Source organism: Vipera berus (assembly GCF_964194415.1).
Source record: "Vipera berus genome assembly, chromosome: 1".
NCBI classification, from domain to species: Eukaryota; Metazoa; Chordata; class Lepidosauria; order Squamata; family Viperidae; genus Vipera; species Vipera berus.
In genome coordinates this window covers 318,621,307-318,638,648 of record NC_138202.1, presented here as the reverse complement: position 1 = coordinate 318,638,648, position 17,342 = coordinate 318,621,307, and the positions used below count along the sequence as shown (strand labels likewise).

The 17,342-nt window shown below is 37.7% G+C and overlaps 1 protein-coding gene across 1 annotated transcript in view; it reads right to left on the bottom strand.

Moving 5' to 3' along the window:
* Positions 1–17,031, bottom strand: part of EPAS1 (endothelial PAS domain protein 1) — a 137,008-nt gene extending 119,977 nt beyond the window's left edge. Inside the window, exon 1 of the mRNA XM_081313718.1 lies at positions 16,425–17,031. Within this exon, the coding sequence (XP_081169844.1) occupies positions 16,425–16,450 (26 nt within the window). The 5' untranslated portion in view covers positions 16,451–17,031. The remainder of the gene's footprint in view (positions 1–16,424) is intronic.
* Between the last annotated feature and the right edge of the window lie 311 nt (positions 17,032–17,342).

Sequence of the window (17,342 nt, the reverse complement as noted above, 5' to 3'; positions counted from 1 at the left end):
AGCCAAACAAAACACATTTTTAGATTCTATAAATGAGGAGAACCAGCCACTGAAATTAGCATTTGCTCTTCAAAAGAAGCTTGAATTTGATGCTGTTCTTGATTATGTGAGATTATGTCGGGAAAAGATGCACATGCTATTTCAAATATATTTTAAGAAAAGGAGGAAAGAAAAACAATGTAACCTTAACACAGAAGCATTTGTTCTGGATTCGTGCAAAAGAGAATAATCTATACAGTTCTATGCAAGCTTAGTAGGAATTACATCACATAGAAATGCTTTGGCACCTGCCTATATTTCTTAATATCATTGCTTGTGGAAAAAAGAACCTATGATTTTCATTTCTAGTACATCTCCATCTATGCTTTCTCAGGGTATCTCATCTTGTGGGGGAAAACAACTAAAGCAGTAGATAAGAAAAACTATGAGGATAATGGAAAGTAGAGCAATGTCTCTGGTGCCTAAAGAGTAACAGTGAGAAGTTGCAGTGTGGACCTGAGCCCTCTTTTCAGAATCAAAATTTCTCTAATTAACAGTGTGAATAAATATGCTTTGATTTGGTTCTCACATCATTATTTGGTTTTCACTATGGTTTATGCCTTTTCATGTGGATTGTACATAGATACGCTTTCTCTAATAAACTGTATTTATTATGTTTAATATGGGGACAATGCTCATGTTACTGACACGAAGTATTTCTAACAGGCATTATTAAGCTAACATAAACATTAGATTTAGATTAAAATAAACTTTTAAGAATCATGAATCTGGGCAATAACATGAATTGCTAGATGTTGATTTATTACATGTTTAAACCCATATATCACACCTCAGAACTATGTAATGAAACAAGTACAGAAAAAAAAATTCCCAGTTTGGCATTAAGTGAGAACTGGATTATACATTGCATTGTAAGATAAAGTGTGGGCTGTTTATTTTTGGCATAGCGCGAAGAATAAAGCAAGATAGTAAAGTTTCTAAACAAACTATAGTTAAAACAAAATATGGCTTAATATGATATGTATGTGAATGCAACCTAAATCTTGGCCTAACATTCTTCATAGGATTCAAGTGAGAATAAAATGTTTGCTAGAGGGGAAAACTCTGGCAGATTGCACATAAATTATAAGCTGGTTCCCAGGTGCTGCTCATAAAAACAAGCATTCTTCACTGAAACATTTGTATATTCTTTAATTAAAGCTGAAGAAAGCACATAAATTCATAAAAACTTTTAACTTATGTTTGATTAAAGGAGAGAAGATTTTCCCCCAATTTCCTAAAGATCTTTAAGGAATAGGATGTAGCACCTGAGGTTCAAACAACTGTTGGATATCATTATGATACAGGCTTTCACTCTTTCCACTTTCAAAACAAGAAATGGAATAAGTATTTTGTCCTCTCTAAGATTCAACAAAGCCCAAGTTCATTAAGTGATTTCATCAACACAAAGTAGGCACATTGCACAAAAATAAACACATACAATTCTGTAACACTGCTGTACTTAAGCATAGAATGCATCTCTTACATTAGTCTATTTTTTAGAAATTATGGAGCTTTACTTTTAGTCTTTTTTGTATGGTTTTCCTTCAATTTTTGAAAATACAATGCACAAGAAAGGAATCGCTTCTCCTTATGAAGCCTGGAAAAAAGTCAACAAGGAGATTTTAAAAATTTCTACTGCCCTCCCTGTGTTACATAAACACACACACACAAATTTCTAGCATAAATTTAGCAAAATATGACTATTCTGATCACAGAATTTGGAATCTTATAGGCATACAATGACATGAGTACATTTCAATGAAAGTTTCCCTTCAGCTACCTTGAAAAACAACTGGACTTTTAGCACTCCTTGTCAAAATGGTACTTTCTCCTTCAAACATGACTAGGTGACTTTCAAGAGTCCAAGTGCATTCAGTATCTGTTAAAGTGTAAGAGATTTGGTCCATTTTGTAATATTCATATATAGGTAGCCTTTTACTACCACAGTTGGGACTAGGACTTCCATCTCCAAGCAATGCAGTCTTTAAGTGAGTCATGCCTGATATTTTTTTAAGCAAACCTGGCTTCCCAGATTGACTTAGCTTGTTGGAAGCCCCTGGGAAGATTGTAAATGGTGATTCCGTGACCCCAGAATGTTGCAACTGTCATAAATACGGTACATACCAGTTACCAAGTGTCCAAAGTTTGATCACATGACCACAGGGACACAATGTTCATAAGTTCAAGTCATGGTCATAAGTCACTTTTGTCAGCACCATTGTGACTTCAAATAGTTATAAAATAATCGCAAGTTGAGGACCACCTGTAGTAATTCATGTATTATAGTTTTACTATTTGATCTAAGAAGTGAACAGACAGAGCAAGAAAAGCAGAAAGTCAAAGTAGTGGGGAAGCTGTTTTGGAAGGATTGGGGAAGAAATAAAGGAAAATATGGGGATGGTACAATAAGAGAGAAATCCGGAGGCATACAGGTATGCCTGTTGGACTTTTAGGTCTGCTTGGAATATGAAATTTATAATTGCATAACACCTACTTGCAGATTAAATGCCATTGGGAGGATTTAGCTCAAGGTTGACTCAGCCTTCCATCCTTCTGAGATCGGTAAAATGAAGACCCAGATTGTTGGGTGGGCAATATGTTGGCCCTGTCAACTGCTTAGAGAGGGCTCTAAAGTATAGTGAAGCAATATGTAAGTCTAAGTGCTATTGCTAAGTGCTAATTAGTTACATGGATTTAATAGGTTTGTATTTGAGTTTTCTAATACTTTAGCATTGATCAATCAGATTGTACAAATATAAGCCTTAATTTTTATGGCATGGGTTACTATTTCCATAATGTATTCCTTAGTTTTCCTCTTTGTGAGTATATATTATAACAGGAAACCTCCCTTCTTTTTTGTTCCCATTTTGGCCTTATGTACAATACCTGTATTCCGGTATTTTTCATGGCATCAAAGACAGAAATGTGTGATTTTTCTCACTGAAAAAGAGCTGTTTATCATTTTTAAAGAGGGTGTAAACAAAAGTAAGTTTTTTTAATACATACCCCATCCCCAATATCTTTAGAACACTGTAAAAACTAATTAGTGGTATTAGGTGTTTGTTTATATGGAGGGTAACTTAACTGTGAATGTCCAGAAGATTTATTGATGTTATCTGGGATTTTTCAAGCATCAGGCTGCAACTTTCCATAAAAAGACAAAAATGAGAATAACAAGTATGTTATTCTAAAATTAAAAGTATAATGACTGCACACCACTTATTATTGTCATTATGCATGGCTAACATAATCAGTGACAAAATCAAATGCAATCTATTTCTTGTTCAGCTGGTCACAGAATTACATTTTTTGAAGCTGCTTCAAAAATTAGCCTTCAGACTTCCCATGGTCCCTGGTAACATCTATTTGCTGAATCTTCCAAGTGCCCAAACTAAAAATTCTAGAACATGTAAAATGGATGAAGTGTTATCAACTCTAAAAAAGTATTCAGCTAGGCGGTCTTTTGTGTCTACATTTACAAAAAGTGATGAGGAGCCTGTGTATTAAAATGCACACAGATCATGATTTCTGTAGATTGGGGTTCATACTTTAGTGACTGAAACCATAGTTTTAAAGTTTCAAGCAGCAGTCTGTGATAAATGTAATTGGTCATCTGGTATGGATCCAGCTGCAGGTAGTCCTTGACATACAACCACAATTGAGCCCAAAATTTCTGTTGCTAAGCAAGACAGTCGTTAAGTGAATTTTGCCCCATTTATGACCTTTCATGCCACAGTTAAGTGAATCTGGCTTCCCCATTGACTTTGCTTATCAGAAGGTCACAAAAGGTGATCACATGACTCCAGGGCACTGTATCCCTCATAAATATGAGTCAGTTGCCAAGAGTCTGAATTTTGATCATGTGACCATGGGGATGCTGCAATGGTCATAAGTGTGAAAAATTGATATAAGTCACTTTTTCAGTGCCATTGTAACTTTGAACAGTCACTAAATGAACTGTTGTAAGCCAAGGACCTTAGCTGCAGGTGGTCCTGTAGCTAAGGTCCTACCTGAGAAACTTGATACATTATAGAGGGGAAAAAGGGAGAAAGCAGCAGCAATGCCAGACTCACCAACTGTATCCTTGATTCTTTATTAAGTAATCCACAATTTGGTTGATTTCACACAAACCATGTCCAACTCTACTGTGCCACCCAACGCACAAAGAAAATACATGGTTTAATATGATATCTGAATAAGGTTTCATGTAGTGTCTTAAAATATAGTTTGGTCAACGTATGGTTTGTATGGTTTTGAATGATCATTACTTAATTTGCATCAAACTTCCTTCTTTTAATTATGTCCAAATAAAGCATGGAAGTAATTGTCCAATTTGGAAATTATAGCTTGGCTCCGAAACTACTCAGAATTTTAAATCATGTTTTACAGATGAAACCCATATTCTTGCCCTGAGTCCTATCTATGAAAGTTTCTAAGCCACTCAGTTTTGAGGCACTCAGTTTTGCCATCCATTTGCCCAGTGGCCAGCACTAGCTATCTGAGTTGCCTTGTAGGAAATCATAAAATGGAACAGAGTAGCAATGAAAGACATTCAAAAATGATCTGAGTCAAATGCTCCCCTCTTCAACCCTCAGCAAACAAAAATTATGTCTCCTTTCCCTTCTATTTTAAAAATCTGTGTCCTTGCCAACCAACTCTGGCCATCATTCCCAGAATTTTTCCTTTTTTTATCCACTCCAAAAATGCTGTGAATTAGGTCAAGCTAAGAGATGGAATGAGCAGAGCAAAACTATTTTGAATTAATAGTGACCAAGTGGCTCAGTCAAGGCAAACGTTCTGTCCACTTCTATTACACTCTTTTCCCACAAAGTGGCTGGGAATAGCTTTTACCAACATTTTGTACTTCACTGACTGTAGCTTTAAAAGCTATTAGCATTAGCTTTCTCCCCTTTACTAGTAAGCTATGGTCATCCTGAACATGGTTTCTTTCCATGTTACCCTATTGGACAATGTGGACGAAAACCATTGTGCTAAAATTTCAGGGCTACCTGTCCTGCAAATGGTTTTGGAGTAGCAGACCATATCACATGGCTGTTCTTTTCTCAGCTAGGAAATAGCTTGTTAGGGTTATGCTGTCTTCCAGTCAATGCTCAGAGTTTACTGGCTACAGGAATTTCTAAAAGACTTTTCTTTAACATTTCAGCATGCCAGGTCTGGAATACCTTAAGCCACACCCAGGTGACTCATGCACTGGCTAAGTTTCATGATATACAACAAATAAAAACCTTCTGGAATCCAAACTTCTTGTTCAAACAATACACATTAATTCCTTAAAATCCAAGAAGAGATTAGCAATATAAATCCAATTACTGTACAATGGAGAGCCATAGTAAATGTTATAGCAGGTAAAAAGAATCATTGTCTAACTTAATTCACTTAAAAGAATATTGGCATAGCCGTGAGAATTTATTTGGCCTAAGTCCTGGTTTGCTGAAAAAGCCAAAAGTAGCTGAGTTCACATACTGCATTAAGCCATAAACCACCAGCTTTAATTCACAATTAAACCAAGGGTTGTCAAATCATGAACAGTGATCTCTCAAGGAATTGTGAGCAAGTTAGGGAATGCCAACTTTAAAAAAAGTCCATGCTTTGCAAGCATAATGGAAGTTTCTCAAAACTCTCTTGAAGCTTTGTTTCCCATTATGCCTATGCAAGACCACTATGACCACTTAGTACCAGCTTCAGGGGCCCTGTGATAAATAGATTAAAATTCAACAATTCAAAGTGAGCTATTGTTTTGTTTTACTTAATGTAGTGGATGGATTTCACACAAATTCATGTGATATTTTAAGGGGTTATAGTATTGCCATATTTAAAAACTATGGCATGTAACCAACCAAATTAACCACATCGCAGCTTTTGGTGACATGAGAACACTTGCAAATGTTGGATTAACAGATACATGTTTTCTGCTGTAGACTTCCCCAACTTGATGTCCCGTGGAGAAGTGAATAAGTCTTCCTTAGTTCTAAGTGACCTAGATCTTGCATAAGCAATGTCCCACAATAGAACTTAACTAAACATAACCTCTAATGAAAAACTTTACCAGAAGGTACTTAATATACTATAGCCTCTAACAAGATATAGGAACAGTGGTGGGATTCAGCCGGTCCGCACCACTTCGGCAGAACCGGTAGCTAGTTTTTTGTTGCCAAGGCCCAGAATGCACTTCCAGAAGCAGCATTCACACAGAGAACTGGGTGTTCACATATTTGAATCCCACCACTGTATAGGAAGCTGGTTTCACTAATCAAACCTGGTAATATAGGGTTATCCATTTGGTCGGTAACCATCAAGAATCAAGAGTTAAGAAATAAATTGATGTGTATGCAGCCATGCTGGGCCTACTCAGAAAAAGATATATTGTGAACTGACCCTAAACATTATTAGGTGCCAATTATTAGATGCCAATCAAAGAAATGCATGGTCTGAAGAAGTAGTTAAATAATTAACACAATATGCTGTCTTTGAGAAATATCCATTTTAAAAAATCAGATTGTCAAAACTATAAGAATTTGAGAAGTACATATGCATACAGATGCCTACAATGTATTACTTCTTCAGACTATGCAATTCTTTGATTGGCATCTAATAATCTGGCACCTAATAATGTTTAGAGTTAGTTCTTGTTATATCTTTTTGGGAACCAGCATGGCTGCATACACATCAATTTATTTCTCAGCTTGATTCTTAATGTCTAGCAACTAAGTCATAAACTAGCATATTTTCCTAGTCAAAGAGTGTGACTGATTGCATTACATTCATGATAAGAGAAAGGAATAAAAGACCAGTGTTCTGGAAAAACAGACTTTGACACTTTGCTTTGTGTCAAAAAATATAAAAATTATGTCCTAAAATATATAATATAATCAGGGCTTTTTTCCTCATTGAACGCTCAGAACGGAGTTCCGGCACCTTTTTTGGATGGAACCTTGTAGGGTAGGGCAAGGCATGTGTGACATGTGTGAGTTCCGGCACCTTTTCTTTTACAAAAAAAGCACTGAATATAATATAATTTAAACAAATATAAAATATAAAAATCATGACCTAAACAAATACAATAATGAATTTATTGCAGTAGAGAACAGAAACTATTTTTATACTACCCTAATTTCTGTAAACTTTAAACAAATTGAACTGCACAGTCCAATACTTTAAATATAATAATAAAGCTTTGGTACTCTGCTTTGCCAAGATATAAGGATTTATTTTCCTAGGATAATGATTTGCATACTTTTACTCTCACATAATAAAGCAGTTACGTTACAGTGATTTCCATGTATATTGTGACTACAGTACAACTCCTGGAATCCCCATCCAGATCATTGGCTGTACAGTATTAGTTGAGCATTATGGAAGTTAAGTTCAGAGGTTCCGTCTATTTTATACCATGTCAGAATATTAATTGATCTAATCTAAAATGGCTACTCTACTGGTGATAATTGTTCAAGATCTCATGATGATCTTTTTCACACATTTTTCCAAATATCTTTCTGACTGGAGATATCAAGAAGTGAATCTGGAATCACCTGCATGAAAAAGATGCCTCATTTTCAAGCCTCCTGTCCACAGCAGTGGCTTTTGAGTGGCATACAAATAATTTTCTTCCCAAATTTTGGGAATGTGTCATAACTTCATCCTGACCTTTCCCATACTTTTCCAATACTGGGACTATGTAAAAATGGCTTGAGACAAAGATCCAAGTCTTTTGCTTAAGCCATTCCACCAAATGGTAATATTGTAGTGCTTGTATCAGATTATTTTGCAGTATTTGATATGGAAGCTGGTTATTCTCTTTTGCTACTATAATGAAGAAAATGGAGGGAGGAGCAAATGAGGATTGTTTTTAGTTGTTTCCATTCCCATATCACTCACAAAGATTCAAGACATTCATCTAAACTCTTTTATCCAAACTGCATATAGTCAATTTAATTCATAGTTCTTGTTCAAATTATCTGACAGTGTTATAGTTTTGTTTTTACATCTGAGTATTTATTGGATCTTACTGCTAGATTTAGGATCTTGGAGGAAAGTAAATGTTGCCAATATCATCGTGACTTGGTGCTACAATTAGGGTCTGATATTTGCCTTACAGATGAAGCACTGTCAACCTCTATGAATTAGAGAAAAAAAAATACAAAAATGAGTAGAAGTGATAACATGGAAGGTCACTCAACTTTTCACTCCAGCCACCATTTGTTACATTTTGCATTTGGTAATCCAAATTAGCACTTGCTTCTTGTAGACAAAACAACAAGATCTACTTGGCCTTGTAAATGCCTTCGGCAACAGCAACAATAAATGTTTAATTACATTTTCAGGAGAATGCAGAGGCTCTGATTAAATGAAAAAAACCAAGACCTTTCAAGAATTCAGCTTGAAATGTTCTCAGAATACTGGAACATTGCGTTTAAAACAGAAAACAGGAAATCTGTCCCAACAAGAAGTGGACATCTGGTCATTCTAATCTGAGGCACAGCAACAGAGACAGCCCTGAATATTACAAACGGCATGTGTGAGTAGAATTAACCTCCATTGTGCTGGATGGGACTTACTCCTGAGTAAGCCTGTATAGGGTTTTCAGCTTTAATGGTTTTAATTTGCTTTCCATTTCTAGAACTTTGTAGTAGCAAACTCTTTATTCTGCCATGATACAGCTTAACCAGAAACAAAAGCCATTCTTTCAGAACCCTCTGAAGATTGCGAAGGACCAGAATTTCCACAGAGTGACAAAACCACAATCCTTTCACTTTTATTTTTTTAATCAGGCACTCCAACCACCACAACCTGCAAGAGGCAAGGTTTCATGTATAGATTAGACAGTGCAGCAGTTTTGGGGCACTGCAGCCTCTTTATGTATTATGCTTGATTTATTTTTTTAACTTATTCATACAGTACCCTTCCAATCATTATTTTTATACTAATGTAGATTTAGACATTTGTTTGACACTTGATTAATGTATGAGATGTGGATTTGTGTGTGTAAACCCCCCTCTCATTCTCTATCTCTATGTACATGTACCTTTTTCTTTTTTCATTCTTTTCTGTAAAGCTTTACAAATAAATAAGTAAATAAATCTTTTAAAATTGTATCCTATATACTTCACTAGACATATACTGTTTGTATAATATGGGAAGGAAGGAAGGAAGGAAGGAAGGAAGGAAGGAAGGAAGGAAGGAAGGAAGGAAGGAAGGAAGGAAGGAAGGGATTATATAATGAGGAATATGTATTCCCTTTCTTCAATATGTATTAAATTATCTAATAAACAAATGGAACTCTGTCTCACACACACAATGAGAGAGGAGGGTAGACCATCAGAAACAGTCACTCATTTTGATACATGGGATATCTGTCACATTCATTATTTGAAAGCATTTTACACGTTTATAATTTTTCAATTATTATCACAAAGATATAAAATTAACTGTTCAGTAAGAGGGTAAAATATCTCTGAACCAAGTATAGACAATGTTCTGTACAATGATCACTCTTATCCACTTGAAACAAACAGCTTAAAAATAGATGATAGTACTGCAGCAATAAATGTTAAAATCTCAGCCATGTGAGTGTAAGAGAGCCTTGATTTCAGGTTTGCTGATTTCCTAACAGTATCTCTGAAGATATTTGTATTTCTTGGCATGGAATTGGCCCTATTATTGGGCACTGGACAGTTGCATTAGGCAACTGATTTTAGGCACATGAAAGGGTAGGAAATGTTGTAATTATGGTTTATGATTTTTTATGGACAGATAGCAAAATAATAAGGCCATGCACATAATAACTGGGACATTTGTTGCTCTACATTAGCATAAAGTATTTTAGATTAGCAATGGTCCCTTTCTTCATTTTGCAAATGTATCTCCATGAGGCCTTACTTGTGTTGCACCAAAATCAAAATACTTTTTTCCACATTCTATGTAATTCATAAATTCATAAGAATATTATATTATAAACTGCATGAACATTCTTTTCCAACCATGTATAGACTATTCCATACTAACGGAAGAATAAAATGATGCTGCCTATTTAAATTTATGCATATATTTAAAATGTCAGATCAAAGATTCTCCATATATTTATTTTTTATTTTTATTTACTTGTTAAATTTTGTATGCTGCCCATCTCACTATGAACTGACTCTGGGTAGCTTACAATGTTAAAAAGAATAAAACAGTGCAAAAAACAACATGTATATAATAAAAAATAAAACATCATAGCTGCTTTTCTATTTATAATTAAGGCAGCTTCCAATATGTCATTTTAAATTAAAAGCTGTTGTCAATGAAAGTGAATTAAGTAATACAACATATGAATCTTTTTGTGTATCTTATATAACAAGGTTTCTGCAAAAATATTTTCACCCAGGTTCTGAAGCTCATTGACTCCTGAAAGAATTTTTAAAAGATTTTTCTGTAGAAATTTAATTTTATTCTTTTAACAAAGGACTTCCCAAGTCTGTTGAGATAAAGGTAAAATACAAGTATCTAGGAATAAACTGAGTTTGTTTTCTGAATAAAAAGACATAGAACTGCAATATATGACTATAATTTTATATCTGTTTGTGTGGCAATAATCCTCACTGAATCATTGGGCTTTTTTTTGTATTTGTGGTCTGTGTATTTTTGTAAGCTGCCTGGAGTCACCATGAATCAGGTAGTCAAATAAAAAAAAAATCTAAGATAATCTACGTAAATACATACAGTTTGATTGTAACAGTCTATTTAAAATATGGCAAGCATACTGTCTATGCAAAAGCCAAAAAAAGGAAAGGAATATATTAATTTTAAAAAATATACAATATTAAAAAGGAATTATTATATAATAATAATAAACTATTATTATTACAGTTATAATAGTTATAGTTATATAGTTATAACTAAATAATAGTTATATCAATATATAAAAAGACAAGACATCAAAGAAGAGATCATTTGCAATTTCACTTTTGCTTAAGTGAAATTATCGTTAAAACAATTGTTCCTGTTCTAGCACAAGCATATCTAACCTATCTTAATTTCAAATAGAAAGAATATGTGACAACTTTAAGCCTCTTTTTGGAATCTGTGTAACTCAAAAGTGCTTTGTCTTGACTTATTGTATCCATTAGCAATTATCTGGGGGAAATTTCTCTCTTCTATTAATCACATATTTATTAGACAATGACGATATATTCATTTAGCCTACTTCCTTTCCAAATAAGGAGCCACATGTTTTTTTTAAAAACTTTATTTGATGTAAAGTGCTGGTAAATAGTATATCAGCAACTACGCTGAAGCAGGTTCATTCTACCACTCCCAAATCTTGTAAGAATAACAATCAGAACAACTAGAACTTAATGGGATCCAGAGAACCTCAGGGTCTCTCAGAATATCAAAGATGACATGCAAACAATTGACAGAGAAGCTAAATTAATTAAAACATTTTTTACTTTATACATTCTAATTGCTTTTATTTTCACTGTTTTCTTTTATATGTCATTGTCTTAAAATTGTTGCAATATAAGCTACCACGATACATTGTTTCACAGAATATTTAAAATAAATAGAGATGTATTCAAAATATTATACTAAAATTAAGTAAATTTTGTTTCAGGGAAATTTTTTAAAAATAGAATAGAAGCACACAGAAATAAACAGCTACTTTCAATCAGTTTACATCAACTGTAATTTAATCCAAATCTTGCTGTATTGGTATAAGATAATGAAATAGCATCAGACTGAATAAAATTAAATAAGAACAGGCTTTTACTAAAGCTAAAGAGAAAAAAAACCTGTTTTCAGGACTCAGGAGATAGTGTTATTATCCTTTTCAACACTTAGATGGGAATAAGTACCACTAAAAGCAGCAATATTTATTTCCAATTAAATGATTATTATGACTGTCCTGCACAAACTTAACTTTGCCATTAGAGTACAATCTGTCTTAGCAGATTTACAAAGTGCTTAGCTTTCAAGAGATCCTGAAATAAAATGAAAAAATAAAATAAAAATACACTATGATAAAATTAAAAAATCTATGATGCAGTGATTCATGTGGAATTAGGTATGTATTCAGTTAAAATATATCAAATCCAGCTCCATTCAGTGTGGATGATCTAGCTTAAACAGTGAACCAGGAAATGTCTGGTTCATATTTATATCTGCTACTAACATAAGTTCACATCTGTAAAATCTAGACAAAAATACCCAAAACAAGTCAGAAGTATAGAAAGGACCACCAAGAGTAAATACTTTTGTGTGTGTGTGTGTGTGTGTGTGTGTATGAAATCTGAAAATTTAATATAGCGATATTTCAATGCAGACTTTGGAAATGAAGTGGGAAGACAAATGTATTCCTTTTAAATTCAATATTTCAAAGTGGCAGAAAATAGAATGTGTTTAAAAGAAACCAATATTGGGACTGTGTTTGGACAACTGACCTCTATGCATGTTACCTTAGCTATGCTCCAGGATTGGCTCCATACACAAATGATTCACTGATATTTTGGATAGTCTTCAGCTTCTAAATCAACTATAGTTCTGTACAAAACAAACTGAGTCCAGTTTTCCAGAAATAGTGGAATGAGTTAATTTCTAGCTGGGGAAGAATCCCCTTTCAGGGCTTCCTCCCTCATACCGACCCAAGCAGAAAACTGTCAAGCAACATCAATTTTTTTTTTCTGTAATGATTCTGTGCTAGTGCTTTCACCTCTTTCCCAGTTCACAAAAGAGGCAGATTTAAATCTTACTTAGGTGTGCCAATGTAAAAACAGTGTTTTGCTCCATAAACATTCAGTCACAGCTCCAATGTGTGCAGAATCTGCCCCACTTCACCCTCCATTATGTCATACATGAAGTCGTAAGCAGTTGCCAATGGGATCAGAAGGGCAGGCAGATACAGAAACATGCAGGCTAGTCCCTCACCTTTTGGTTCCTGATTAGGGTTATCTGCTGGACCTCTATTGCTCCATCTCTAAAAAGAGTCAGATATAGCGGCCATGAAGTGTAAACAAAACTACTTGTTGGGTTTTGAAACAGAACAGCAGTGAAATAGCAAAATGGTGTAACAGTGCACAGAAACAACATAACAGGCTAACACAGCATAACACTGAAATGATAGGATAGTCCTCCATTATTTTATGAGCAAAACGCAAAAAACCCCCAAACCTTAAATATTTTATTTAAATCTTTGTTTATCACACTGCTTGTGATTCAGTTCCTTTTCTAACTTCAACCAATTAGACTTTATTCAGCTCAGACCCTGGCTATTTTTCCTAGAGTGACTTTTCCTCACCACCTAGCTGTATGCAGAAGCCAATCTTATCTACAAAATCAGGACAACCTTATTCCATAGTTAATCAGAACAGAGGCGGGATAAAGATCAGCAATGGGGTAGCAGATTTCATGCTGGCAGGACTGTCTGGTGATAGAGTTTTCAGCCAACTCAACAAGCATGGATGGCACAAAACAGCTATGATGAAAGGTTCTTTCTCTGCCACCTGGTTTCAAGCTATTCTTCCTCCTCACACAAATTAAGGCACTGTGGAGTTCATGCTCTCATTTCTCTGCATTGTTAGTAAAACAATCAGAAGAATGGTAGCTTGTACCTTGGTGGTTTTACAGCTTCTGACTCTGAATGCTTACATGTTATACAGGACAAACCAGACCACCAATGGAGAGGAACACTAGTTGCTTCATGCATTCTCCGCGTTTTGTGATTAGCAAGGGAAGGGCAACTTTAAACCAACTCAAAACTGCTTTGGAGAGTTTGGAAATAAAATCCATGGTAGTGTGGAAGACAATGCTTTTAAAGAAGACAAGCTGTTGAAATTCCTCCTTTGCACCATCAATATCTTGCAATAAAGATGGACATAAATGGAATTTGGAAGAATGGGAGGTAATCTGATGTACATGGACTTTGGGAAGGAGGAATGTTGCATAATCCTAATTGCAAACCCTTTAATTGTAATTTTTCTGGAGGCTATTGTGCCTTTACCCCAACCCCAACCCCATCCGATTTTCAGAAGTGGCTTAATTTGTTGCACCAAAAAACAAACTGTAGCATTCTGAGGCTGCCTTCTGCAAGCCATAACCTACAGGATGTTGATCATAGTTCAGAGTCTTGAGAGTTGTAATCCAATAGAGTGGAAGATATCAAGTTAGAGAAAGTTGCCTTCAGTGAATGCCATCACCCTGTTGGTTGCCGTGCAGACCCTAGTGGCAGTCAGCTGATCCAAATACCAATCCACATAAAATACAAAGCAACCTGTGACAGGTTGGACCTTTACCCAACCAACCTTTCCTTGAACTCTCCTTGTCCCGCTGAACTATCTGAGTGCAATTTGGAGATACTCATAATGATCTTTGCTCAGAGGGAGCCTCAAAGAGCAATGCTCTTCCAATTAACCTAGTCCAGCAACCATTTTTGGCCAAGAAACCTACACAAAATTTTTGAAACCACCTTTTTACTCTAGGGCAAGTCATAACCATTGATGGCAGGCTTAGTATGGATGAATAGACAGCAAAGAAACACATAAAGGCATCATGTTTTTCCTCCTTTAGGGTAGCACAAAACTAAGAAATTGGGGTGGTGGTTGAGTAATAGATTTAGGAAGGAGTAGATCCTAACTTCAGGACCTTTGGATGCCTATCTAGCTTCTCCCAGGATGGGGACCATTTAAAAATTGATAGCAATTTCTGGAGCAGCAGTGGCTCCTTGCAATAATTTTGCGTTCTGCCATCACCAGGAATAAACCTTTCCTCCTCCAGCAGGAAAGAACACAATAAAATCATCTCTGCTTTTTCAAGTAAGGGCCAAATTAAATCACTCAGGGGAAGGGGGTGGACCAGATGCTCTTTAGAGACCTCTCCCAAACCTTGTAAAGCTAGAATTAACATCTCAGAATAAAGCGCTTATTGAGAATACTGGGGGCTTGCTGTTCTCACTCCCTCATCTCCGGAGAGACTGTTAGATAATCGTGCCTCCTTCGTAAAAGCGGTTTTGTTTCCAAAGGAGCACATCCTGCCAATCTCCCTCCGCCCCCGAAAATGCAAATACTTTCGGCGCGTGGTCCCCAACTGTGGATCAGAGCCGTCCCTTAACTTTCGCGACAGGCAGGCAGGACCCAGATTGTTGGGGGCAATTAAGCTGACTTTGTAATAATGCCGCTTGGGTGTGTGTGTGAAAGCCCTAATAAGCAGGCATATACATAGAATGAAGGCTACTGCTAAGCTTGTAAGCCGCCCTGAGTCTTCGGAAAAGGGCGGGATATAAATGGAATTAAATAAATAAATAAATAAATAAATAAACTGGAGGTCGAGATCGCGCACCTCACAGGGGGCGACCCCCTCTTCCCCCCCCCCCGCCCCGATGCCATTTATGCTTTGGGCTCGGCGATTAAAAGAAATGTGAAGCGGCGTTCAGGCACACCCAGCGCGGAGCTCCTAGAAACCCCATTGATCGCAATGGAAGACTTAACCAGGGCCCTCGCCTCCATTCCGAAGCCGCCTTGTTTGTTTGTTTGTTTTCTAAATCAAACCAAACGAAGCAAGCCTATTCGCGGGTGTTAAGATCTAGCTTTCGGTCCGTTCAGCTGCGTTGACAATCAAGAGCCGCTTAACCTTCGCCTTCGAGCAAAGGCTCCTAACGCTTCCCGAGCTTCGACCTGCTTTAGAGACCTACCGAAACGTTTTCAAAGGTTAACTAAGCGAAGCGCGTTATCTTTCCAATCGGGGTAGCCTTTTCCATTTCGAAACCTCCCGCGCGCCAGGTAACACAACTACTAGGCAAAACTATTTTGTAAAGGGGCCGCCTTCCAGAAGACAGACGATCCGATACTGTATAGAGGGATCGTCCCTGGGACCTTGCCTTTCCGATCAACTGCACGCTAGAGAGCGGCTTTTTTAAATAATAATAATAATAATAATAATTAATAATAATAATAATAATAATAATAATAATAATAATAATAATAATAATAATAATAATAATAATAATAATAATAATAATAATAATAATAATAATAATAATAATAATAATAATAATAATAATAATAATAGTTATTGTTGTTACTGCACTACATCTGCTGTTTTTATCTAGCGCAGCGTTTCCCAACCTTAGGAACTTGAAGATGCGTGGACTTCAACTCCCAGAATTCCCCAGCCAGCATAGCTGGCTGGGGAATTCTGGGAGTTGAAGTCCACGCATCTTCAAGTTCCTAAGGTTGGGAAACGCTGATCTAGCGCGGCAGAGACGGCCTCTCAGCAGTTTACTGGGCGGGAGAGAGAAGCTAGGCTTCTCTTGAGTCGTCCAGAAGCCTCCATCCTTCGGCGGACTCTCTTGCCCCCCCCCCCCGGTCTCCTCCCAGCCCCCTCCTTCTTACCTCTTCTTTTCCTTCTCAGCTGTCATCCCGGACGCCTCTGCCGCTCCGGCTGCTCCCCTTCGCTCTTTGCCGGCTTGCTGCTTAACCCCAAGCGCGAGGAGAGGAAGGCGAAGGCTCTCTCCCGTGGACGTCCCGCTAGGCAAGGGCAGCCTGGGCTTGCCGAGATCCGGGCGGGCTTCGGTGGGTGGGAAGGTCCCTGAAGGCCTTTGATAGGCGCTGGGCGGACGGGCTGGCTGGCTTCGCTCGCCCTTTTCGCCGCTTCTGCCCTTCGGGAGGCTTAGAGTCCCTGCCGCCCGAGGGCCCCTTGGCTAGGCGCTCTCTTCCGCGCAGATTCAGACGCCAGCAGAAGGAAGGAAGGTCGCCCAAGTTGGCTGCTCTCCGAACCGAGCCGTCCCTGAGCTGACCGTACAGTCTCAGGACACTGCCGAGGATTGTACAGTCCGCTCAGGGAAGAGAAAAGGGGCAGCGAGCGCCCGCCGCGACTCTTGGGCGCTTCTCCCTTTCTCGGGCTCCGTAAATCTGAGGAAGCAGCGACGCGCTCAGGGCTCCCTTTAAAACGTCAAGCCTTGGCTGGGTGCTCCGGCGCGGGGGGGGGGGGGCGGCGGCCGCCTCCGACTCCCGAGGCCCGGACTCCGGCTCCAGCTGGAGCGGCCGACCGAGTGTCCTCCAATGGGCAAACGAGGCGCTCGGCTCTAGGCCCGCCTCCTCTCCCCTGCTCTCCGCCTGTCCTGCAACTTTCCAGGACTTGTTGAGCGGAGGTCGACGGAGCCACTTGGAGGCGGCGGCGGCGGCGCGAAGGGCCGCGGATAAGCGAACCGGCGCACGCCGACCAGGCGAAGAGCCACAGGTGGCTCCGTTTATTAAAGCCCAGGGCTTAGCCTCGGCACCGATTCGTCCTCTTGCATTCCAGACACGAGA